The 24,788-nt window shown below is 57.6% G+C and overlaps 1 protein-coding gene across 4 annotated transcripts in view; it reads left to right on the forward strand.

Annotated features, from left to right (window-relative positions):
* Positions 1-24,788, forward strand: part of ADCY7 (adenylate cyclase 7) — a 73,805-nt gene that overhangs the window by 38,849 nt on the left and 10,168 nt on the right. For 2 of the 4 annotated variants that reach the window (XM_025370025.1, XM_025370027.1), the window contains exons 2-16: positions 4,645-4,820; positions 4,860-5,064; positions 7,166-7,369; positions 8,448-8,609; positions 9,316-9,465; positions 9,971-10,119; positions 11,254-11,365; positions 15,475-15,602; positions 17,286-17,444; positions 17,655-17,787; positions 20,970-21,161; positions 21,535-21,569; positions 22,116-22,199; positions 22,390-22,462; positions 23,792-23,889. In XM_025370025.1, coding sequence (XP_025225810.1) covers positions 4,894-5,064; positions 7,166-7,369; positions 8,448-8,609; positions 9,316-9,465; positions 9,971-10,119; positions 11,254-11,365; positions 15,475-15,602; positions 17,286-17,444; positions 17,655-17,787; positions 20,970-21,161; positions 21,535-21,569; positions 22,116-22,199; positions 22,390-22,462; positions 23,792-23,889 — 1,850 coding nt within the window. In that variant the 5' untranslated portion in view covers positions 4,645-4,820; positions 4,860-4,893. Of the gene's footprint in view, positions 1-4,644; positions 5,065-7,165; positions 7,370-8,447; positions 8,610-9,315; positions 9,466-9,970; positions 10,120-11,253; positions 11,366-15,474; positions 15,603-17,285; positions 17,445-17,654; positions 17,788-20,969; positions 21,162-21,534; positions 21,570-22,115; positions 22,200-22,389; positions 22,463-23,791; positions 23,890-24,788 lie in introns of all 4 variants that reach the window. The other 2 variants (XM_025370024.1, XM_025370026.1) reach the window with 1 other exon arrangement.

Raw genomic sequence — 24,788 nt, forward strand, 5'->3', positions numbered from 1 at the left:
CTTGTGCCAGTTCTCCATGTTGGTGTCATTTTCAGGCGGGCTCTCTCCTTGTGGTGGCTCAGGTGTCTGCTGACAGTGCCAGGTCAGCAACAAAAGAGAACGCCTCTTTTCCTGGGTCAGCAGAAGTCCAAAGACAGCCCTCACGGCCCAGGCCTGCGGCATTGAGGCTCGAGAGGGACTTTGCTGATTGGCTATACCAGGGTCATGTGGCCCCTGAACCAGGGTACTGAGGGTCGGGAGAGGGGACACTGCACAGCAGAAGCATGAAACACCCTCCTCCCATCTGGACACCTTCCCCGCAGGGGAGTCCCCTCCTCTTTAAAATGGGGCTGCTTACCCTGCTGTACCACCGGGCTGGTCGTGAGGTGAGAATAAGTAAGGGCCTCTGGGACTGTAGTCTCCTCAGGAAGAGGGGACTTGATACTTCTGCTCTTGGTGACTTTGGAAGTCAGACAGGACCCATGCAGTGTGGGTGAGGGAGTGACAGGGAGGCAGGGCTTGGCTTGAGCTAAGGGAGGCCTCAGGGCCAGAGAAGTGCCCAGTGATGGAGGAGACTGCCCTGAGAGGTGGTGAGCCCCATTGTGGAGGTGTGCACGCTAACAACAGGGTCATTTGTTAGCAAGCAGGTGTGCACTAACAGCAGGGTCATTCAATCCAGGGGGCCCTGCATTGGATGTGTCTCAGACATGGCAGAAGAGTTCCTTTATCCAGGGCCTTGTGGGGAGGCCCTCCCTGTTGCCAACTGAGTTGAGGACTGGTGGAAGAACTGGTGATTGGACAGGAGGCCTTGAAAACTTCCCGGGCAGGGGGTGCCTCTGGGTCTGACTTTGGCAGGGTGGCTCCTAGGGAGGAGCTGGCCTGGGGACATGCCACTGGTGGTGGGTTCCTGGACCCCTCTGGAGATGTGATCAGTGAGTTCATTCCCCCCAGGTCTCACGGTGCCCGGCTTGTTCCAGGAGCTGGCCAAGGTCCCTGGATGGGCCGAAGTCCTTGTGCCCGTGCTCTCCACTGTTCACCTGCCCCTGCCTGCCGTTGCCCGGAAAGTGGCCTAATGAGTTCCTTGAGAGGCGTGTTTACCAGGCCTGGGTTCCCACGGGCCCTTGGGACCCTCTCAGCTGGTTCCTCCCTCTCCTCGTGGTGGCCCAGCCTGGCTTTGTGTGCCTGGAGTGGGTGTGTCCACACACAGTCACACTTGCACTTTCACGCACGTGTCTGGCCGCCTCAGCTCTGGTCTGGGGGCTTTGCCTGGGAGATGGAGCAGCTGTGGGGAGTGGCCTCAGCCCTCTGGTGTTTGGAGCTTCTCAGTCTGGCCGTCCTGGTGCACTGGTGTTTGGCAGCAGGCCAGGGGGCAGGCAAGGTTGCTGTTTGTGTGCTGTGGCATCTGGCTCGGTCCCCCGGGATGTCAGTGGGGAAGCCTGGGCTGAGGAGCCCTGGTTTGGGAGCTGGCAGACCCGGGTTTGCATCCCAGCCCCTCTGTCTACCAGCTCCAGCAGTGTGATCTTAGGCAACCACTCTGCCTCTCTGGACTCAGGTCTGCATGTGTGAAACGGTGGTGCCACCTTGGCCTTTGCCAGTTGTGAAGATGAGAGTGAATGTGTGTGCAGGTGCCGGGGGTGGCAGGAACTGCTGCTGTTATTACTGCAAAGGGCTATTTTGGGGTGGGAGGGGGCTGGATTGAATGTGTCTCAGGCAGGGACCGTATCTCGTTTGGCAAACCCTGCAGCACAGGGTTGGATGTACGTGGTTAGCACACAGTAAATGCCTCTTGTGGAATAGACTGGTTAGTTTAGATTTAGAGGTTGTACACTAGTGGGCTGCAATCACTGCAAAATTTGAAATCAGCTGCCAACATTTAAAAATCATTTTACATAGAAATCAGATTTGCAGCCTCTCTGAGCACTTTGGGCACTTTGACAGCTCTGGGCCACACCCCAGAAGGGTTGCCCCTCGTTGAACAGGTGCTAAGGCCTGTAGACACCTGCCCAGGCACTGAGGGAGACAGGGCTCCTCAGCAAATGACCCCTTCCTCCTCCCCCAAATATGTGGTTTTTGCATTTTGTTCCTGGTGTGTGGTGATGGAATAGGAACTTCCAGAGGAAATAGAGCCCGAGGTGGCTCCTGGAATCAAGGTGGCCCCTGGGATCTCATAGTAGCAGGTGTTGAGGTTGGGGGGCTTCCCTTAGACTTGGGGACCCTGGATATTCTGCTTTTTACCTTTGGGGGCTGGGGGCTCGTCTGGCCACCTTCCCTCCTCTGGACCAGCTGTCCTTTGAAGCTTCCGCTGGTGGCTGGCCATTTGTGCCCCATGACTGCCCTGAGCCGTCCCATGTCTCACAGCCTCCCTGCCGTGAGACAGCCTCTGCCTCTGGCCCTGTTCTGGTTCCAATCCAAGGCAGGCCTGGAGGACACTGGGGGCCTGGATTCTTGGTCCAGGGTGGCCCCTTCATGCAAGGTTCCTGTTGGGAATATGACAGCTGTCCCCAAGTCCCCATTGCTGTGTGAGGGATTGCACATTTTTGGTAATATTCCTTCCTTTGGAGACTGATGGGGATCACTGGGGAGAGAGAGTCCAGCCTAGCACACAGGAGGTGTAAGGACTGGCAGGCGTAGGTGTGATTCACAAGCCTTTTTGGAATCAATGAATATGCTAAGGAATGAATGGTGCTGGGGAAAGAAGAAGCCCGTATGGGCTGAGCGTGGCAAGCCTGGGGGTCAGCTCACAGTGTGTCACAAAGGGGCCACTGTGTCCCTCTCTGAGACTCAGCTTCCTTTTCTGTGAAGCAAGGCTTGCAGACATCTGAAATTTATGTCAGTGGGCTATTTAAACAAATAAACAAGATTTTTGCGGGGTACAGTGGCTCATGCCTGAAATCTTGACACTTCGGAGGCTGAGGGGGTAGATTGCTTGAGCCTAGGAGTTCAAGACTAGCTTGGGCAACATGGCGAAACCCCATCTCTACAAACAATACATGGCCCACTGCAGCCTAAGCCTCCCCAGGCTCAGGTCCCAGCTACACAGGAGGCTGAGGTGGGAGGATTGTCTGAGTCCGGGGCAGGCTATGATCACACCACTTCACTCCAGCCTGGGTGACAGAGTGAGACCCCATCTCAAAGAAAACAAAAAACAAATAAACAAAAATCAGAAAGAAAGAAAATGCAAAATGCAGTTTTATGTGAAACTTACTGTAACACAGATGCAGGGGGCTACTCTGGCTGAAGCAGGCATGGGTTGCCTGAGTCTATGCCCTCCGACCTTCCCTTCCCGTCAGGGGCCTGATGCATGTCCCCAAATCTCAGGGCTCCTAGGATCACAGCTTGGAACGCTCTGTGCCTGGAGACATGAGACTCACTGGAAAATGAAGTGAATGTGGTGTTCGCACCAGGACGATGGGGACAGAGCAGAGCCTGGAAACAGACCCCATCTGTGTGATCACCTGACTTATGAGAGAGGTGGCTCCACTGAAATTCAGTGAGAGGATTGCTGGTTCACTGAACACTACTGGGATAATTCAATATCCATGTGGAAAAAAGAAATGAACCTTGATCCCTACCTCACACGATACCCAGAGTGAATCAAGATGAATCAGAGACCTTAGTGTGAAAGCAAAACAAAGAAACGTGCAGAGCAGAGCTGGCCTGTAGAAGTTTCTGTGATGATAGACATGCTCTATTTTTCTGTGCTGTCTAGTACAGCAGCTGCCAGTCGCATGTGGCCATTGAGTATTTGACTTTTTTTGTTTTTGTTTTTGTTTTTGAGATAGAGTCTCACTCCATTGCCCAGGCTGGATGCAATGGCACGATCTCAGCTCATTGCAACCTCTGCCTCCCAGGTTCAAGCCATTCTCCTGCCTCAGCTTCCCAAATAGCTGGGATTACAGGCACACACCACCATGTCTGGCTAAGTTTTGTATTTTTAGTGGAGATGGTGTTTTACCCTGTGGGCCAGGCTGGTCTCGAACTGCTGACCTCAGGTAATCCACCTCCCTCAGTCTCTCAAAGTGCTGGGATTACAGGCATGAGCCACCATGCCTGGCTGGCTGTTGAGTATTTGAAATGTGGCTAGTGTGACTGAGGGTCTGAATTTCTAACTTGATTTTAAATTAATTTAAATTTAATTTAAAATAGTGGCTGGGCATGGTGGCTCATACCTGTAATCCCAGCACTTTGGGAGGCTGAGGCAGGAGGATAGCTTGAGCCCATGAGTTCAAAATCACCCTGGGCAGCAGGGGGAGACCCCATCTCTACAAAAGAAAATTTAAAAATTAGCTGGAGATGTGGTGGTGCACACCTGTAGTCCAAGCTACTTAGGAGGCTGAGGTGGGAGAATCACTTGAGCCCAGGAGTTTGAGGCTGCAGTGAGCTATGATCATGCCACTGCACTCCAGCCTGGGCAACAGAGTGAGACCCTGTCTTGAAAAAAAAAAAAAAAGCAGCCTCATGTGGCTAGTGGCTACTATCTTGGACAGTGCAGTTCTAGAATACACAGGGGACTAGCTTTAGAACAACAGGACATAAAAGTTAGGTTAGGGTTAAGATGGATAAATCAAACTTGGTGCTGTGAGGCCTGGGCCCTGCTCTCCCCAGTGCCAGCCCTCCCCTGACTTGGCCCATTAGGTCAAGCTCCTGTCTGCTTCATCTCTGCAGAGCTGAGGAACTGCGTGTGGAGTCAGCCCAGTCTGGATGCACAGGAGGATGCCGGCGGCACAGTGAGTGAAGCCTGGTGCCAGAGCTGTGTGGACCCCTCATTGGCCATGGAGCAGCAGGCTCAGAAGCCCTCTCCCCAGCCCTACTTGCCTGCCTTGGAGAGGACAGAGGCCTAGGCCCACAGGGGAGGGTGTTGGCAGACAGATGCCCTCCAGGCCCTGGGGCCTCCTTAACGGCCGAGGGTGGAAGATGCCGGCCAAGGGGCGCTACTTCCTCAACGAGGGCGAGGAGGGTCCTGACCAAGATGCGCTCTACGAGAAGTACCGGCTCACCAGCCAGCATGGGCCGCTGCTGCTCATGCTCCTGCTGGTGGCCGCCACTGCCTGCGTGGCCCTCATCGTCATCGCCTTCAGCCAGGGGGTGAGTGAGGGCAGCCCCTGGGCTTCACATCTCAGCCTCAACCTTGGCCAAGCTGCCATCTTCTCTTAGCCTCAGTTTCCTCTTCTGTAAAATGCTATTTTTTTTTTTTTTTTTGAGAGTCTCACTCTGTCACCCAGGCTGGAGTGCAGAGGCATGATCTCGGCTCACTACAACCTCCATCTCCTGAGCTCAAGCAATTCTCCTGCCTCAGCCTTCTGAGTAGCTAGGATGACAGGTGCGTGCCACCATGCCTAGCTAATTTTTGTATTTTTGGTAGAGATGGGGTTTCACCATGTTGGCTAGGCTGGTCTTGAACTCTTGACCTCAGGTGATCCACCTGCCTCGGCCCCCACAAAGTGCTGGGATTATAGACGTGAGCCACCATGCCCGGCCAATGCTATGTCTTTTACAACACGTTTAGACTGGTAGAAGACAAGTTTCTAATTAAAAAAAAATGTTTTTGAGACTGGGCCTTGCTGTGTTGCCCAGGTTGGCCTTGAACTCCTGGGTTCAAGTAATCCTCCTGGCTCATCCTCCTGAGTAGCTGGGATTACAAGCATGCATGACCATGCCCAGCCTCTCTAACTTTAATTCAATTTTGAAGTCTGGAGTGGTTTTAGATATTACATTAACTTGTCTGAATAAACTATTCTCATTTTTCTCCATGATGAAATTTGTCTACTGAAGACCTGGGTCAGGGATGGCCTGCGTATCACTGCCCTCACTTCCTGTACCCATGCAGACATCATTAATCAATCCCTACACTCCACACTGAGCCTGTCTACGTCCTCAGAATCCTCCTTCTATTTTTTATTTTTATTTTTATTTTTTCGTAGAGACATGGCCTCGCTATGTTGCCCAGGCTGGTCTTGAACTCCTGGCCTCAAGCGATCCTCGGCCTCCCAAAGTGTTGGGATTACAGGCGTGAGCCACTGTGCCTGACCTCAGAATTCTTTTTAACACAGCCCTCCAGGCGGGCACCACTCATGTCATTTTTGGCCCAGGCACTTGCCTTGGTACAGCCACTAGCTGTGTTCAGCTATTGAGCATTTAAAAAGTGGGTAATGTGACTGAGGAACTGCATTTTTCATCTCCCCTCCCCTCCCATCTCCTTTCCTTTCTTTTGAGACAGAGTTTCGCTCTTGTTGTCCAGGCTGGAGTGCAATGGCACCATCTTGAACTCGCTGCAGCCTCCACCTCCTGGGTTCAAGTGATTCTCCTGCCTCAGCTTCCTGAGTAGCTGGGATTATAGGCGCACGCCACCACACCTGGCTAATTGTTGTATTTTTAGTAAAAACGGGGTTTTGCCATGTTGACCAGGCTGGTCTCGAATTCCTGACCTCAGCTGATCCACCTGCCTCGGCCTCCCAAAGTGCTGGGATTATAGGTGTGAGCCACCATGCCCGGCCCATTTTCTTTTTAGTGAATGTAAATTTGATTAGCAGAGTTCTGGAAGAACACTCGGAAACTCCAGGGTGTTTATATGAGTCAGGTGGCCAGGACCCAGCAGCTGCCAGTGCAGCCTGGATCCAGGTGGCTATCAACCACAGGACGGCTTGCTACTGTGTGCCAGCCCCCAGATCAGGCCTCTGCCCCCACGGACCTCCTGGATGCTGTGCCCGTCCCGTCCTACCTCTGTGCCATTGCCCCAGCTCCTCCCCTATGGGATGACTTTTCCTGGTATCCCTCACCAGCCTCTGCTCACTCACTGAGGGCCAGGTGCAGTGTCCTCTTTGGGCAGCTTTCCAGGGCTCTGCCTGTGAACGAGTCCTGCCCTGTGCTTGTGGTATCACTTGTGGCTGTGCACAGAGCACCGTGGGAATCCAGAGAGGAGGCAGGGATGGAGAGTGATGGCATCATGGGCGGGACTGTGGGTGATGCTCTGGTTCCCGAGGTGATGGGAAGGGGGTGGTTGAGGCAGCCTTGGCAGAGGTGACAAAGAAAGGCCAGAAGGTGAGCAGGAACCAGGCGTGGGAGGACTCATCCACACCCTTCATGTGGAGGAAGCTGTAAGTGAGGCAGCCGGCCCAGCAGGCTTTCTGGAGGAGGTGGCTCTGCACTGGGAAAAGCTGAGGCATTTCTGTCTGTTTGCTCTACCCAGGACCCCTCCAGACACCAGGCCATTCTGGGCATGGCGTTCCTGGCGCTGGCGGTGTTTGCAGCCCTCACTGTGCTGATGTATGTCGAGTGTCTCCTGCGGCGCTGGCTCAGGGCCTTGGCGCTGCTCACCTGGGCCTGCCTGGTAGCCCTGGGCTACGTGCTGGTGTTCAACGCGTGGACGAAGGCGGCCTGTGCGTGGGAGCAGGTAACGGGGACTCTGGACTCCCTGCTGGCTGCGCCCTCAGGAGCTCCCATCCCCGTGGTTGGTGGGCATGCCACAGGCCCTTCCTGCCCCACGCTTGGCTGTGTGTCTAGGATGGCCCCAGGCTGGTTTTGTCCCTGTGAGTTCTCTGCATTGACAGGGCTGAGGTGGGGAGAGTGTCCACTTTGGATGCTGGGCTGCAGCACTTTTGGGTGGCTCCAGTTTGGTTGGAGATGACAGAACTTCAGCTCAAAGAGGCAAAAAGGCACAAACTGGTTCCTGTGTCAGGAAAGGCTGAGGGGTCAGTGCTGGGCTCCAGCAGGATAACTGGACCTGGGGCCTCTGGACAGCTTCAGCCCCAGGCACGCTGTCCCCAGGTGGGGGTAGAGAAGGCCACAGGGCTCCAGGCTGCCCACCTCAGCTGAGACAGAGGCCCCTTTCTCAACCAGCTCAACCTGCAGGCTTGAGCCACACTGACCTGACTGTGGTCACGGGTCCAGTCCTGGATGGTCACTGTCACCAAGCAGTGGCACGCTCTGACCAGTGGGCCTGGGTCCTGTGACAGCTCCTGTGGCTGGGGCGGGGTGGGGTGAGGCCCAGGGGAACCATGTGGACTGAAGGGGAGGGAGAGGGCAGCACTCCCAGAGGGGTGGACGCAGGACCGGCTGGTGGGGTTGGTGGGGCAGCTCTGGGAGTGGAGGGAGGGCGGGTGGGGCCGCATTGCTGGAGGCAGCTGGTGAGAGGGTGCCTCAGCCTCCCGGTAATCATTTCTGCCGAGCAAGAGCCACGTGGCAGGGGTACCAGGTGGGGGCTCCCTGGATCACGCGGGGCGTGGAGCCTCCCACCTGGGGTGGCCACAGGCAGTGGATCAGCACAGGAAACCATGGACCACGTGGCCGGGCCCACCCCAGAAACACATTCTGGCTTTTCTTGTTCCCTCCTATGTCTGCCCACGCGGGGGGTGGCGAGGGAGCCAACCTAAGGACACCGACTGGGTGGGCTGGTGTGGTGCAGGTTTCTGGGGGTCGTAGGGCCTGGGGCAGCATCTCGGGGCACTGGGCTCACCAGGCTGCATCCACAGGTGCCCTTCTTCCTGTTCATCGTCTTTGTGGTGTACACGCTGCTGCCCTTCAGCATGCGGGGCGCTGTCGCTGTGGGGGCCGTCTCCACCGCCTCCCACCTCCTGGTGCTCGGCGCTTTGATGGGAGGCTTCACGACACCCAGTGTCCGGGTGGGGCTGCAGGTGAGGAACGGGCTAAGGCCTCTGGGGAGGTTTTGTGGTCTGGGTCTAAGGGCAGATGGGGGCCCCCTCTGGGTGAGTCAGACCCAAAGGCCCCGGAGCCATGTTTGTAGACAGCCTGCTCCAAGGCCGGGTCCTCTCCGAGTCTGCTCCGAAGCTGGGCCTCAGGCGTGGCCCTGCCCTCTGGCCTTTGCTTTGCTGGCCTAGGGCTCCCCTGTGGCTCAGCCCTCAGGGTCGTGACCTCAGGCCCTGTCCCCACGGGGCTTGGGGGAGTATCCCAGGACACTGCCTTGTGTCTTTGTGTTGAATGACTGAACCATCTGTTCATAATTATTGGGGGTTTAGAGATGTGTTTCCTCCTGACCAGGCGTGGCATCCTCTCCGGGCAGAGGCTGGCCCTCTGCACAGCCAGCTGGGCGCTGTGCCCTCTGGGACTGCCCTTAGCACTCAAGCCCCTCAGGCCCTGGGCTCTGTGAGGTGGTCTCTTCTGCCTTCCTGGGTGTCCTGGTCTTGCATCCTAGTGACTCACTAGGAGACTAGCTCCTGTCTGGGCCTCAGTTTCCCTGTCTGCCCCAGGAAGAGTGACATTCTCAGTGGGTTGGGGGTCAGGGAATGGGAAGAGGTGCCATCACTAGTCTGCCTAGGAGTCTGGTGCCTGGGAGGGCAGAGGCCAGGCCACATACTGAGCCCCACCCTGGTCCACCCGCAGCTGCTGGCCAACACAGTCATCTTCCTGTGCGGGAACCTGACAGGCGCCTTCCACAAGCACCAAATGCAGGATGCGTCCCGGGACCTCTTCACCTACACTGTGAAGTGCATCCAGATCCGCCGGAAGCTGCGCATCGAGAAGCGCCAGCAGGTGGGACCTGGCCCCCACTCCTCACCTTGCACACCCCTGTCCTCTTCCTCTTTCTGTTGGACATGAGACACTCATGCCGTCATATGCATGAGGTGCATGGACAGACACCTGTGCAGGTCTCACCTCGGTAAGTCCTGGGCTCCAGCAGGGTAACCGTAGCCTGCTGACCCTTGACTCTACCTTCCTCTGTGTGGTTTCAGTCCTGGGCACGCCGTCCCCAGGTGGCGGCACAGAAGGCCGTAGTGGCTCCAGGCTGCTCACGCATCAGCTTAGCCTCCCCAGCTGAAAGAGCCCTTTTCTCAGTCAGTCTGAGTCCCGGGGGCTGCTGGGTACATGGGAGCTAGATGCCCAGTTGGGTTGGTGGAGGACAGGAGCAGAGATGGAGACATTGTGGGCAGGGCAGGCAGTCAGGGAGGATGGAGGCCAGGGAGGCCAGGTCTGGGCCCTGATGCTACCTTGCCTGTCCTCCGCCGGTCCCTCTGCTGGTCTGCCTGCCGGCACCCAGGAGAACCTGCTGCTATCGGTGCTTCCAGCCCACATCTCCATGGGCATGAAGCTGGCCATCATCGAACGGCTCAAGGAGCATGGCGACCGCCGCTGCATGCCTGACAACAACTTCCATAGCCTCTACGTCAAGAGACACCAGAATGTCAGGTGGGCGGTGACATGTGTGGACAGCGTATCCCGGGGGCTGGGTCCACTGTTCCCCCGGCCCCCAGGTGGCCTCCCTGCCCTATCTGGAGGCCCAGACTCCTGCCCATATAGGGATTGGGAGAGGGCCCCATGGTTCCAGATTAATCCACGGCCCTCCCTGGGCCTCAGAATCCCCACTTGTTTCCCCAGAGGCAGGATCAGATCAGGGCTCTTAAATTAGAGAATTCAGATTGGTATTGGAAGATCTAGCACCCCCCAAAACTGTAAAACTGTGTGAGCAAACATAGCTTTTGTGAAGGAAGGGGTCCTTTCCGATGATTCTCAAGGGAGCACAGGACCTCCAGAAGGAGGTAAAGCCCCCCGGCCTTGGTGCCCAAGAGTGCCCCAGTTCCGACATATCTGATTTGCAGGGAACCATGAAGTTTTACTTGAATGCACTGACCTGAGTTTGTCAAGTGTAGATGTGGGTGCTGGGTGCTGTTGAGTGTAAATGTGGGTCCCGGGAGACCCCTGGGGTCCTCTGCCTGCAGCGCCAGCATTACATCCAAGGCTGGCCCGCTGCCTTTTCTCTGGTCTGTGGATGGTGCATGAGCTTATGGACTTTGGAGCGGGGAAACCTGGTGCAGATGCCAGCTCTTGGCTTCCCAGCAAGTCTCAATGTCCTGGAGCCTGTTTGTACGTCTGTAGAACGGGAGTTCTGCAATGGTTGTGTGAAGACTCAATGCCTGTAAAGCACTGGGTGTGGAGGTTGGCTTGAGGGAGCATGGAGCTGCCTCTCACCAGGGAGTTCTAAGGTCTGTGCTGTGGCGAACATTGGATGGGAAAGGGGAAGGCTCCAGGCTGCCTGCAGGAGTGCCCTTCAGCTGTCTGCAGTGATGGGGCCCAGGGGGGGCCTGAGGGCCCCTGCAGGTTCTGGACTTTGCTCCCTTCTGCTTTAATGTGAAGTCCCTGGAACTTTAATCTGTCTTTATGGCTGGGCACGACTCTCCCATCCCTATAGAGGCTGAGGAAGGGCAGGGGTGAATGGGCTCAGGCCTGGTAGGCTCCTGGGGCTCCAGACAGTCCTCCATGCTCCTGCTGTTGCTGTCCAGGAGCCAGGCTCTGACACTCCCTCCCATCCTGCCCCACCCCCAGCATCCTCTATGCGGACATCGTGGGCTTCACGCAGCTGGCCAGCGACTGCTCCCCCAAGGAGTTGGTGGTGGTGCTGAACGAGCTCTTTGGCAAGTTCGACCAGATCGCCAAGGTGAGCCTGCCGGCCTGCACTGGGCAAAGCCAGGCCCCTCCCCTGCCCATTGCATCTCCAGGGGTGTCCTGTGTCCATTGCCCTGCTGGGATTGGGATGGGGAGGCGTGGCTGAATTTTAGCATCCAGTCAGCAAACACAAGCACCCCATGGTAAAGGTGGGGGTGAGTGGTGGCCACGGCAGCCAGGATCCTGTGCTGCGAGTGTGAGGCCAGTGGGGAGATGGACAGTGCACACTGGGCTATCTACTGGGGCTCCGGAGCTCAGATGGGGGCTCAGGAGGAGGAGATGGCTCCATCCTCACTGGCAAGGCCAGCAGCCTCTACTCATCTGGTAGCTCAGGAGGACTGTGGAATGCCCAGCCTCACCCAGAACTGCTTTTCACAAGATCTGCGGTGAATCATGGGCACATTAAACTTTTATGTTTTGTTTGTTTGTTTTTGTGAGATGGAGTCTCACTCTGCCATCAAGGCTGGAGTGCAGTGGTGCCATCACTGCTCACCACAGCCTCTACCTCCCAGGCTGTGATTCTCGTGCCTCAGCCTCCTGAGTAGCTGGGACTACAGTGTGGCACCCGCCACCACGCCTAGCTAATTTTTTGTATTTTGTATTTTGTATTTTTGTAGCAATGGGGTTTCGCCATGTTGGCCAGGCTGGTCTCGAACTCCTGACCTCAAGTGATCCTCCCCTCTTGGCGTCCCAAGTGCTGGGATTACAGGCGTGAGCTCCTGGCCCACCTTAAAGTTTGAGATACTTGAAAAAACATCTGAGGAGGAAAGGGAACAGTGTTCTTAGCAGGGGGAACAGCATAGACAAAGCCTGGGGTAGAAAGAAAGCCCTGTGTGTCCATGGGGTGAACATGCTCAGTGGGCGTGGAACAGGGTGTGAAGCGGACAAGGGCACAAGGTCAGACGTGCAAGGACATGAGGGCCAAGGCGAGGACCAGGATGCTGAGGAGCTCGACAGGTGCCAGGCAGGGAGGGAGGTCAGGCAAGGAATATTTCCATTAATGGACCAAATGGTCCTGAGAGTAGGTGAGTGCCAGGCCCTGAACCTGGGTGGGGCCTTGGGCCTACATGGTATGTGTTTGAAGAGAAGTGTGGGGTCCAGGAAGCCTGGGCAGCACCTAGCCCAGCTTCAGGTGATCAGGGCAGGTTTCCTGGAAGTGGTGGCCATTAAATAGAGGCTGAAGTGTAATTTAAGGTGGTGGCTCCCTATCCTGGCTGTACTTGGGAATCACATGGAAAGCTTAAAACACCAATGCCCGTGTCCATACCCATCAGAGTTTTGTTTTGTTTTGTTTTTGAGACAGAGTCTTGCTCTGTCACCTAGGGTGAAGTGCAATGGCATAATCATGGCTAATTGCAGCCTCAACCTCCCTGGGCTCAGGTGAACTCCCACTTCAGCCTCCCGAGTAGCTGAGACTACAGGTGTGCACCACAACCCCAGGCTAACTTTTTTTTTGTATTTTGTTGAGATGGGGTTTTGCTATGTTGTCCAGGCTGCTCTTGAATTCCTACACTCAAGTGATCCACTCACCTCAGCCTCCCAAAATGCTAGGATTACAGGCATGCACCATCACGCCCTGCCACATCAGAATTTTTTTTTTTTTTGAGACGGAGTCTCAATCTGTCGCCCAGACTGGAGTGCAGTGGCGTGATCTCGGCTCACTGCAAGCTCCACCTCCCGGGTTCACACCATTCTCCTGCCTCACCCTCCTGAGTAGCTAGGACTACAGGCGCCCGCCACCTCACCCGGCTAATTTTTTGTGTTTTTAGTAGAGACAGGGTTTCACCATGTTAGCCAGGATGGTCTCGATCTCCTGACCTTGTGATCCGCCTGCCTCGACCTCTCAAAGTGCTGGGATTACAGGCGTGAGCCACTGTGCCTGGCCAGAATTTTTAAGAGCCTTCCAGGTGTCTCTGTGGGCAGAGAATCAATGGTCTAGAACTTGATGGGAGGCAAGTTATGACTTCACACCGGGAAGAAGTTTTCACGATCAGAGCAGCTCAATCCTAGGAGGACTGGGAGTGGGCTCCCTGTTGCAGGGGGTAACCAAGCTTCTATAGGATTGCACTGGTCAGGGATGCTCTGGAAAACTGTCCCATCCTGGGGATTGTGGACTGAGTGACTCAGAGGGCCTGTCTAGCCTGGAACCTTCCTTCAGGATCTGCATGGCTTCTGAGCCAGCAGCTGGGAGCCCCAGAGGTTGAGGCTCATGTGAGGCAGGGGCCCTGGGCTCGGGCCACAGCTGGCCCTTTCCTTACCATAAAGCCCATGCAGAGAGTCCCTTGCCTCTTGCACACAGTCTTCCCTCTCCAGCAGGCCCAGGAGGCATGGCCCTATTGCACAGATGGGGAAAGGGAGGCCATGGCAGCTGCCAGCTTCCCAGAGCATCTAATCTCTGGGCAGAGTTGGGCAGGGCTGGTCCCAGCCTTTTCTCCTATCAACAATAAGATTCCAGAAGTGTAAGCTCTTTCCAAGAGCCAGGGCCTCCTCTCTCAGAGGCATACAAGTCACACCTTGGCGCAAGACCCAGCTCCCCAACTCCAAGTGTCAGAGACACAGGGGACTGTCAGCCGGTGGAGCAGCCTGGGGAATGTGGCCTCCCCTACATCCCTGAGAGCCAGGCTGGGTCCACGGGCAGTCCTGTGCCTGGTCCGAGAGGAGATCAGGGTAGCTGGACCCTAGTATCCAGGTCTGCCAAGGTTGCCTGCTTTCTAGGAAAGTCACTGTCCTCGTGTCCCTGCAGTCACTCAGAACTCACTCAGCATGTGCCAGATGGGGCCCAGCAGGAAACATCTGGCACACGCTCAAACTGAGTAATTGGAGGAGGGCACAGGCCAGGGACGGTTCCCAGGATGGGCAGGTGCAGGGGACCTGGAGGCAGGGCTGGTGCTGTGTCTGGGGCCTGGGTCTGTGATGACTGATAGGCACAGAGTGGGGACGAGGACAGGATAGGCTCTAGACCTGGAGACAGATGGTGTTCCAGGAGCAGGGCTAGCCGTCGTGAGCCTGCAGGAGAGAGCCCTCTTAACTCCCTCCCCGCCAGAAGCCAGAGCACAGGGCCACCTGCTGGGGTGTCCAGTCCGAGGGTCAGCCGAGTGGGTAGAGGGTAGGGAGGGGAGAGCAGAGGCAGATGGTGCTCCTTCTTCAGCTCCCCTAAAGCCCCACCCACGAGGCCTCGGTGCATGTGGCCACACTTGCTGAAGGCTTAGGGAAGGCCTGGTGATGCAGCAGTGCCTCAGATGAACCTCAGAGGGCTCTCGGGGTCCCCTTCCCTCCTTGGGCCTTTTCCTTTGAGTCCCCGGCCTCGCCCCTCTCTGTCTCCGCCCTCCCCATCCCTCTTTCCTCTTTGCATTGGTATCTTTCCTCCCCACCCCTAAGCCCTGTCAGCACAGCCACTGCTTGGGTGACCTTGAAACCTGCTCACTCCTTGGTGTGTGCACCTGTGACCTCTGTCCTCACTCCCCACTCCTGCAGCCTCCTGGCTGCCTTGCTGTCTCTTCCCCAGCTCCTGTGAGTCCCTGAGCACTCTCCCTGCAGAGACTGGCATGGCCGGCTCTCGCGGTTCCTCAGGGTCTTAGCTCAAATGATTCTGATTCCTTCTCAGAAAGGTCTTCACTGGCTTCCTGGGAACATCACCTCCCTCCTGTGCCTTGGTTTTCTCCTTAGTCCGGTCACTAAGAGGGGCACACTGCTGTGTTTTTGTCTTTTTAGTTTAGTGCCCACTCCTCCTGCCTGCGTGCAAGCTCCGTGGCTGCAGAGATTTTCGTCTATTTTGTTCACTGCTGTGTCCCCTTGCCTGGCCTGGGGCCGGGTACTCAGTAGGCATTCAAACATTACCTGGGCAAATGAAACCAAGGCAGAGCCCTGCCCGAGGCCCTTAGGAACACTTGTGTTCACCTCTGGTGCTTGCCTGGGGGTTCCTCCTGGGGAGGCTCCCATGTTGCTAAGCCTTTTGCCAGGCCCAGAAGTGGCTCCTGGTGGCTGGACCCCAGGAGGCAAGCCCCCAACCAGGAGAGAGCCGGGCGCACCCTGGAGGGTCGCTGTCATGAGAGGTCCCGGCCCCAGACCTTCCAGTGACCAGGCCCCTCCCTTACCCTGCAGGCCAACGAGTGCATGCGGATCAAGATCCTTGGTGACTGCTACTACTGTGTATCGGGCCTGCCCGTGTCGCTGCCCACCCACGCCCGGAACTGTGTGAAGATGGGGCTGGACATGTGCCAGGCCATCAAGTAGGTCCTGGGCAGGCCCAGGCACTGGGTCCTGCCCCATGGCGGACCCTCCTGGGCATGGTAGGGAATTTGTCATTCCCATGTCACCAATGGGGAAACGGAGGCTCGGGGGATGGGGGGTGAAATCAGCTTGCCTGGACCACCCAACCTGCTGGAGGATTCAGACCTCATCTGTTTGCGTCCCTCCCCGTGGTGCTGCCTGTGACTCTGAGTCCCAGAAAGCATCTCTGGAGCTCAGAGCTGGGTAATGTGAGGTCAGGGCAGTGAGATCCGCTCCCCTCAAGGCTGGGGTCTTAGCAACAGCAGGAGGCTTCAGGGCAGGCAGCTGGGGGACCTTTCAGACCCAGGGATCGACTCCAAGGCTCCATCTGCTTGCTGCCCCCAGTGAAGATCCTGGAGTCAGGCTTGGTCCTGAGGCTGCGGGGAGATCCCCAGCTCTCCTCCAGGTCCGCTGCGGCTCTGAGCAGCCGGGGTCTGTGGCAGGAACTTGCTGAGAGGGCTGTATGGGGAGAGGGCCAGGCAGGCCCAGGCAGGCTGACCAGTGTGGGGCAGAGCAGGGCCTGGTGGGGCTGCCGGTCCCAGGCATCAGTCCCTGTTCCAGACTGTCCTCCTGAAGTCCAGCCACAGGTGGCTGGTGTTGCCAGAAAGAAGCCTGGGCAGAGCTGGAGGGGCCTGGCCCTGCACCACTGCCTGTGTGACCTCAGGCCGGCCCCTGTCCTGTAACAGGTGGAGGTTGTACAGGCTCTCATGTGCCTCTGGCTCTGACCCTGGAAGGCTTGGTCAGTGCCCAGCCTTGTTGGTGGACACATGGTGCCGCTTGTTATGGGGACTCAGGCTCTGTTCCTGTCTTGGGGTCCCCTGTGCCCCAGGGAAGCTCTCCTGTGGGGCTCCGCTCCTGTTCTCAGTGGTGCCAACAGCTCCTAGGGCCCCTGCTTCCCAGGGACTGGTGGGGGGTGCATAGAAGGTGCCCATGGTCTGGGCCCTGTGTTCCTTGTCTATGCTAGGTTTTGGTTGGTTCCTGGACCCCCTCTGTAGACCCCAGTAAACTTAAACTTATTTATTTATTTATTTATTTGAGACAGAGTCTCGCTCTGTTGCCCAGAGCACATCTTGGTTCACCACAACCTCTGCCTCCTGGGTTCAAGCGATTCTCCTGTCTCAGCTTCCCAAGTAGCTGGGACTACAGGCGCCTGCCACCACGCCCAGCTAATTTTTATATTTTTAGTAGAGTCAGGGTTTCACCATATTGGCCAGACTGGTCTCAAACTCCTGACCTCAGGTGATCTGCCTGCCTCAGCCTCCCACAGTGCTGGGATTACAGGCATGAGCTACCACACCCGGCCCCCAGTAAACTTTTACAACCCAGCCAGTGCTGCTGGGCAGGGAAAACACCCAGTGATGGTATTTTGGGTCCATCAACATGGGCTGTAGTGACTAGTTGGAATTCCTCCTCCTTCCTACCTAACCCTTGAGGTCAGGTGTGGCCACACCTACTTGTGTGCCACCGGGGACGGGCACTCAGCTCCTCCTAAAGAGGAAGCCGCATCAGGCTGAGAACATTCTCTCCCGTGGGCTGAGCCTGCCCTGTCCCCACACCCTGTCCGGTACCTACCCCACACCTGGGAGCTTCAGCCTGTCCCAGGGCTTAGGCAGGGCTGGGGTGACTGGGCCACTCTGCCCCAGGCAGGTGCGGGAGGCCACGGGCGTGGACATCAACATGCGTGTGGGCATACACTCGGGGAACGTGCTGTGCGGGGTCATCGGGCTGCGCAAGTGGCAGTATGACGTGTGGTCCCACGACGTGTCCCTGGCCAACCGGATGGAGGCAGCCGGAGTCCCCGGGTGAGGCTGGGCTGGGCAGCGGCAGGGCCAGAGGCCTGGGGCTGGCTGTGGATGGAGGGTTCTGCGGTAGGTTGGGGGGTGGTCAGGTGTGGAGGGAGGGATGAATGCAGAAAAGCTGGCCTGGGGTCCGGGCCTGCCTGCTGCACGTCCCTGGGTGGATGCCAGCCCTCTCTGGGCTGCGAGGCTCTGCCTGACTTGGGTCTCCCGCAGCCGGGTGCACATCACGGAGGCGACACTGAAGCACCTGGACAAGGCGTACGAGGTGGAGGATGGGCACGGGCAGCAGCGGGACCCCTACCTCAAGGAGATGAACATCCGCACCTACCTGGTCATCGACCCCCGGGTACGAGGGCTCGGAGGCCGCAGCTGGGGGGGACCCGGAGGGGCTGGAGGGGCCCTGGGGAGCCTGGCCTGCACCTCGGGGGAGACCCCCATGGAGGGAGAGGTGGGGAAGGGTCCTGGCTGGGCAGGAGTGAGCTCCCTGTTCCCAGGCACGTTCTAGGCACTGAGTAGTCACTCCCTGGGCCTCCATTCTTCTCTGTGTGATGGGAAAACAGCACCTGCCCCACCAGAAGGAGCTAATCTGAGCGAGGCCCTTGCGGCGCGCCCGGCACGTCACAGCATTCTATGAATTATCGTCGCTCTTGGTTTATTTTCCATGAGGTGGTTACTAATCTCGCAGATTTCTGAGAGACACACTTTCGAAACAAGCTTTGGATGAGACTCAGGAAAGCAGGGAGTGGCCTGGGAGCCACTGGGCAGGAGCCTTTGAGTGTCCTGGGTGCTGACCGCAGGTCCCCTGGTGGCTCCAGGACCCCGTGGTGGGGGAGGCAGTTCCACTGCCCTGGCCAGGTGGGGCCCACCTCGGCCTGTCTGCTGCCCGCCCCTGGCCTGCTCGAGGGAGTCTGGCATGTCTGGCCACTACTCTGTGAATCATCCTTGAGGCTTGCTCAAGAATGTCAGCCCAGCCAGCGAGTGGCTCCTTTCACTCTGGTCCTGAATGTGCCTTGGGGCTGGCCCGGCTGCCAGACCCTGGGGGCCCAAGGGCTGGCCTGTGAGCCTCCCTGCACATCTGCTGGCCTCACTCTGCCCCCAGCACCCCCAGTGCTGCGCCATCCATACTGAGCCAGCATCTGGGAAAACCCCTCCCAGTACCTGTGTCCTGCGCCACCACCCTCCTAGAATAGGGCAGCGATCCTCGCCCTGTATCCTGGCCCTGGCCTCGCCCCTCCAAGCCCCTCCCCTGCTCTCCTATTCCCCTCACCCCACCTGGTCTCCTCCTGCCCTTCCACTACCAGGCTGGTGGCACCCGCAGGTCCCTGCACCCAAAGCACTCCTCCCTCCGTCCCTAATGCCCTTGCTTGTTTATCCATTTTCCTTGTCTGTTGTCATCGTGAGTGCCATGCCAGGGGGCTCCTCCTCTCCAGGCTGCAGCCCCCCACCCCATGCTGAGATGGGTGCCCAGCTCGAAGCTGGTGCTCAGATAGCCCTTGAATGAATGAAGCAGCGCTCCTCACCTAGGAGGCTCCAAAATCTACCCCCGCAGGCTGCCAGGTGGAGCAGAGAAAACTGCAGGCTGCCTGGGCAGACTCGCATTTCAGATAACCGTGAATCATGTTTCGCATAAGTGTTGCACGCAGTACTCAACTGGGCAGCTGTATTTATCTGGCAGCTTGTATCTGTATTTATCTGTATTTATCTGGCAAAAGTTTTTGTTTAACTTTATTCATCCACGCAGTTGAAGTTCAAAAGGTGTGAAGGGCATGTTGTAGAAAGAGTCCTTGTCCCCAGCCGGCACATCTCCTCAGAGGGGACCTGTGCAGTGAGTTTCTTGTATTCCCTCCACAGGGATTTTCATGGACACAGAGTGAACTGCGAGTCCCCCGACCCTTCATGCTAAGGTGGCAGTGGCGGGCCCCATGGTCGTGCACCCTGCATTTTTCCTACCTTTGGGACATCCCTCCTGTGTGCAGGGAACTTGTCTGTAGCTCCTGTTTTTGACACGGAGGTAGATTTTCTGTACTGGCTTCTATGGGCTTTGCCTCACCATTGCTGTATGGCCTGACTGGGGCAAGGTGGGCTCCTGTGGACTGGATGTGGCTGCAGGTGCCCCCATGGGGCTCATACCAATGCCACGCCCATTCTGAGTAGGATATGTTTGCTCAGAACTGAGGAATCTGATTTTTATTTATTTCTGCTTTTTATTTGTTTCTCAGGGGGCTGGGGTGTCTGGATTCTCTGCTGAGTGCCAGTGACCTTGAACTTGAACGGCTGGGCACTGTGTAGGCAGAGTTGCCACAATGGATGAGGGGACAGAGAAATGCACCCACCCCCACCAGGTTGCTCACCACAGGGCCAGCGAGCTCTTCCTGCTCCGGGACACTCACCAAGGCCAAATTCCACATGGTTCCCATGGCTAGGCAGATAGATGCGGCTAAGGACTTAAAAATGTTTCTATCCCAAAAGGAGGCAAGAGGTTTCCAGGAAAGCTGAGCTGTGGCTTAGTGAGTGTTTGTAGTTGTGGAGGCTCGTCCACGGGGTGTTTGCGGGGCCCTAGGAGACAGGACTTCTGGAGGCAGGGGAATGTTTCAGGGGCTAAGGACTCAGCAGACCTGGAGCCGGCTTAAGCTCATCTCTGGTGGCCTTTGGGTCTTTCTCTTCCCTGCCCCTTTTCCAGTCCTGTCTGGCCACCCCCACTGAGGAAGGCCGCAGGCAGGTGTTCTTGGCTCAGGGGGGTCTCAGGTCTGTGGCATGAGGGGGTTGGCGGGTAGGGCTGGCCATGCATTCAGGGCCTGGCTGAGCTACTGAGTGTCCAGCATAAGGCTGGGTCTCGCAGGCACGTGGCAGGTCATGGCCCTGTGCCATCTGCGGTTGGGGGCCACACAAGTGGAACTCTCTGGATCGCTGCCTTGGGGGTTGGCTGGCCTCTGGCTTGGTCATTTCTTGGGGCGGCCAGTGCCCCTCTTCCTCCTGGCTGCTTCCCACAGGAAGGAGCGAGCGCGCGCCGGCCACACGTGGGAGGGCGGGCTAGGATGGAGCGAACCTGCCCCGGCCACACTTGGGAGGGTGGGCTAGGATGCCTGTGGCTTCCCCAGGCGCCTCCTGGAGAGGGGCTGATGGGTGCTCAGACCCCAGGGACTCTCTGGTTCCAAGGAGCCTCAAGGGCAGTGGGGCTTCGGGCTTGGGACCCGAACCCCGCCTCTCTCCTTGGGGAGGCAGAGCAGGGAGTGGGGTTGGGTACCGTGGTGGGTACGCGCTAGCGTCTTCTCCGCCTGGGGCAGGGCCAGGGCGCCGAGCTGCGACCCCCTATGGCCTGGCCTCAGTGTGCACCAGGCTTTGGCTGGCCAGTCCCCAAGGGCAGCCACTCTCCAAGGGGACTGCGGATTGAGCAACTTCTTTGCTGTTTATTTTTTCATGGGCTCAGGGTGGTGTCACACTTCAGGGAGAGCCGGATGGGAGTGGCGGCCCCTTCCTGGGCCGAGAGGGGAGGAGGTGGCACAGGCCTGTGTCCATGTCTGCCCCCAGAGCCAGCAGCCACCCCCGCCCAGCCAACACCTCCACAGACCCAAGGGGGATGCGGCCCTGAAGATGCGGGCGTCAGTGCGCATGACCCGGTACCTCGAGTCCTGGGGGGCAGCGCGGCCCTTTGCGCATCTCAACCACCGCGAGAGCGTGAGCAGTGGCGAGACCCCCGTCCCCAATGGGCGGAGGCCTAAGGTAGGTCCCCCTCCCACCCAGAGAGCCAGGGATTGGGGCCCCAAGCCAGGGGCAGGAGAGTGAGTGCTAAAGATCTCCTACCCTCTCAGCCTCACTGTCCCCATCTGTAAAATGGCCACAGCCTCTGCCCTACCTCCTGGGGCTGGAGAGGAAGCAAAGGCATTTGGAGACTACGCCAGGATGGCCAGGAACATCTCTGTCCTCCTTGGTGCCTGGACCATGGCCAGTTGTAGTCAGGATGTCTGTGGCTTGGATGACCCCGACACCTTGTGCTGTGTATCAAGTGCTGGAGGAGCTGCACCTGGCCCAGCAGTGGCCTTCAGGGCCCAGTGTTCTGGGGAATGACTGTATCCTTTCCTCCCTTCCCTTTCAGAGCGTTCCCCAGCGCCACCGCCGGACCCCAGACAGGTGCGTGCCCTGCCATCCTGGCAAGTCCTACTGCAGCCACCTCCTCCAAGCAGGCTGCCCTGACCAGCCTCTGTCCAGTGGGCAGCTCCACAAGGCCCAGCCCAGGACCTCTGTGAAGTTGGCCAGGGCTTGGGTCAAAGCATTTCTAGGAACCAGAGTTTCCTGGCTCCTGGCCCTTCTACATGGCCTTGATGGAGCACCTGTTGTGTGGTGCCCTGGCAGGGTCAGTGGAGTCGGTGGAAGGGAAGGAGATGCCTGTGGGTGTTCTGGTCTCCATGTCAACCCCGGGGGTGTAGCTGAAGACGCCTTGGACTGGGGCTCGGGTCTGCCCTCTGCGTGTGGCTGAGCTGCTGGCCAGTTGGGCCATGCTGGACGATGCTGGGTCCTCACTTGCCCTCTCTGGGCCTCAGTGGGACCCACCCATTCCTTCACCATCCCACACGAGGTTCTGGGACCACACTGGTGGCCATGCCCACGCCCACGCCCTCCTCTGGGAGAGTTGGAGGTGGTCCCAGTGCCCATCCTGTTGTTGGTATCTGATTTCAGGAGCATGTCCCCCAAGGGGCGGTCGGAGGACGATTCGTACGATGATGAGATGCTGTCAGCCATCGAGGGGCTCAGCTCCACGAGGTGAGGCCTGAGACCTCTGTCCACCCCCATCTCCTCTCCCCCTTGAATAGGGGTGTCCCATGTGGGCAGGCCCACCTCATGCCCCATGCCTGGTGGCCCAGTCTTGTTCCTTCCCCCTGCCTGCTGCCACCTCCCGAGGGAATGGACCCCTTCCCAGCTCCCATCTCACCACAGCTGCCCCCGCCCACAGGCCCTGCTGCTCCAAGTCTGACGACTTCTACACCTTCGGGTCCATCTTCCTGGAGAAGGGCTTTGAGCGCGAGGTGAGGACCCCCAGCAGCCTCCCCCACAGAGGGACAGGGTCTCCAGGCTTGGGGTGGGGTGGGAGGCGCAGGTCATGGGGCAGCCTGCATTCCCAAGACCGGCTAGGGGAGGGGCACTGAGAATCCACAGCTGCTCCCGCGTGGGGGTGGGGGCGGGGCCAGTGCAGCACCAGCCTGGTGCTCTCTCCTGTCAGCCTCATTCCATGACCCAAATGTGCCATCAGAGATTTGCCTCCATGGGTCTTCAAGACTTTTGCTCCGTCCAGTGCAAAGCCTTAGCAGATCCTGGCATGGATGCCTCAGGCTGACGGCACTGGCCTTGCAATGAGGCGAGAACCCAAAACTCAGTTATCACTGTCCTGTCTTGCTGCTACGAGCTTTTTGTACTGATAACGACCATTTCTTTCCTGAGTGCCTTCTGAGTTCCGGCAGCATCCTCAGCACCCACATTATACAATTTAACCGTCACACGGCCAGCCCAGGGGTGCTGCTGTACCACTTCACAGACAGGAAACTGGCTCTCAGAGGCTTCAGAGCCTGTCCCCAGCTTCAGGTGTGGCCTGTCAGAGAGGACAGTCCCGGCCCTTGGTGCTCCAGGGGTACCCCTCTCCCTCCTCAGCCTGAGGAGGTGGCACCCACCCAGAGTCCAAATTTGGGAGTACTTCCTCTTGTGGGGCTCCCTGAGTTGGGGGCTTCCTAGGTGAGGTCACGAGGAAACCTGCCTGGCAGGTCTTGCTGGCCAAGTGACCTGCAGGGTGTGGCTGGTGTGGCCGGGCCGCCGAGCCTGCTTTCCTTCCCTGCAGCAGTGCAGCAGGAACCCTTCTGGGGCTGTGATCCCACAATGGCACCTGGGTGGGCAGGGGGGGTGGTCTCCCTACCTGCCAGCTTCTTGGCTTGAGGCGAGGACAGCCCCGGAAGCTCAGACTTGGCTCCTATCCATGTACTTGGGGCCATGAGCTCTGCAGGGACCTTGCAAAGAGAGAGACCGGTGGCGTAGGGGAGGGGAAGGCATTGTCTTCAAATAGGAAAAAGCGGAGAATGGGAACAAATGAAACTTACCAAGTGTCACATCACCTGGAACTCCAGGAGGGTGGGAGGGTTTTAATTTATTTATTTTAGAAATAGAGATAGGGTCTCACTGTGTTGACCAGGCTGGTCTCAAACTTCTGGGCTCAAGTGATCCTTCTTCCTTGGCTCCCAAAGTGCTGGGATTACAAGCGTGAGCCACTGTCCCAGCAAGGAGGTGTTTTTTTAAAGCTGATTCACTGGAGGCGGGGTGGGCAAGTGGCACTGCAGGTGGCCACCCCTCACAGTCCCTGTTGCCCCCAGTACCGCCTGGCACCCATCCCCCGGGCCCGCCACGACTTTGCCTGCGCCGGCCTGATTTTTGTCTGCATCCTGCTCGTCCACGTCCTGCTCATGCCCAGGTCAGTTGTGGGGAGGGGTGTGGGGGTCCAGCCTGCTGGGATCCAGGCTGGAAGGTGACCGACCATGGCAGGACCCACCAGAGAACCTGCAAGGAGCTGCATGATTTGGGCTGGAAGGGGTCGGCTGCTGGGGTCCCAGCAACTGGACCAGAGGTTGTGGCTGCACACCTTGAGTTACCAACACTTCTTTTTAATAGAATGTGTGTTTTCTGCCACAGGCCTCCCTACTCCCTAACATCTCTCTCCTCAGTCACCTGTCATATGTGTGGCCTGCAGGCATTTTGGTTGGCAGCCCTTGCCTTAGGTGTTTGGAGTGCTAGGAGGATAGACTCTGAAAACTGTAGGCACCATCCTTTCTCTCTTATATACAGGGAAATTGAGGCACAGAGAGTTAATGATTTATCCAAAAGTCACTGAGATTCATGCTTCTGGCTCTAGGGCCCTGCTGGTGGGGTATACGGATGGGGGTGAAATCAGAGGGAAGGGGTATCTATGGTCAGCTACTTGGTGCTTTCTAGAAGAGCAGTTAGGCCGAAGCATCGATCAGGATTGTGGTTTTGGCTATGCTTAATAAAGACATAATAGGGAGGCTGGACGTGGTGACTCACGCCTGTAATCCCAGCACTTTGGGAGGCCGAGGGGCGAATCACTCGAGGTCAGGGATTTGAGAGCAGCCTGGCCAACATGGTGAAACCCCGTCTCTGCCAAAAATACAAAAATTAGCCGGGCGTGGTGGCAGGCGCCTGTAATCCCAGCTACTTGGGAGGCTGAGGCAGGAGAATGGAATGAATCTGGGAGGCGGAGCTTACAGTGAGCCGAGATCACGCCACTGCACTCCAGCCTGGGTGACAGATTGAGACTCCATCTCAAAAAAAAAAAAAAAAAAAAAAAAAAAAAGA

Source organism: Theropithecus gelada, chromosome 20, assembly GCF_003255815.1.
Source record: "Theropithecus gelada isolate Dixy chromosome 20, Tgel_1.0, whole genome shotgun sequence".
In the NCBI taxonomy this organism is placed as follows: Eukaryota; Metazoa; Chordata; class Mammalia; order Primates; family Cercopithecidae; genus Theropithecus; species Theropithecus gelada.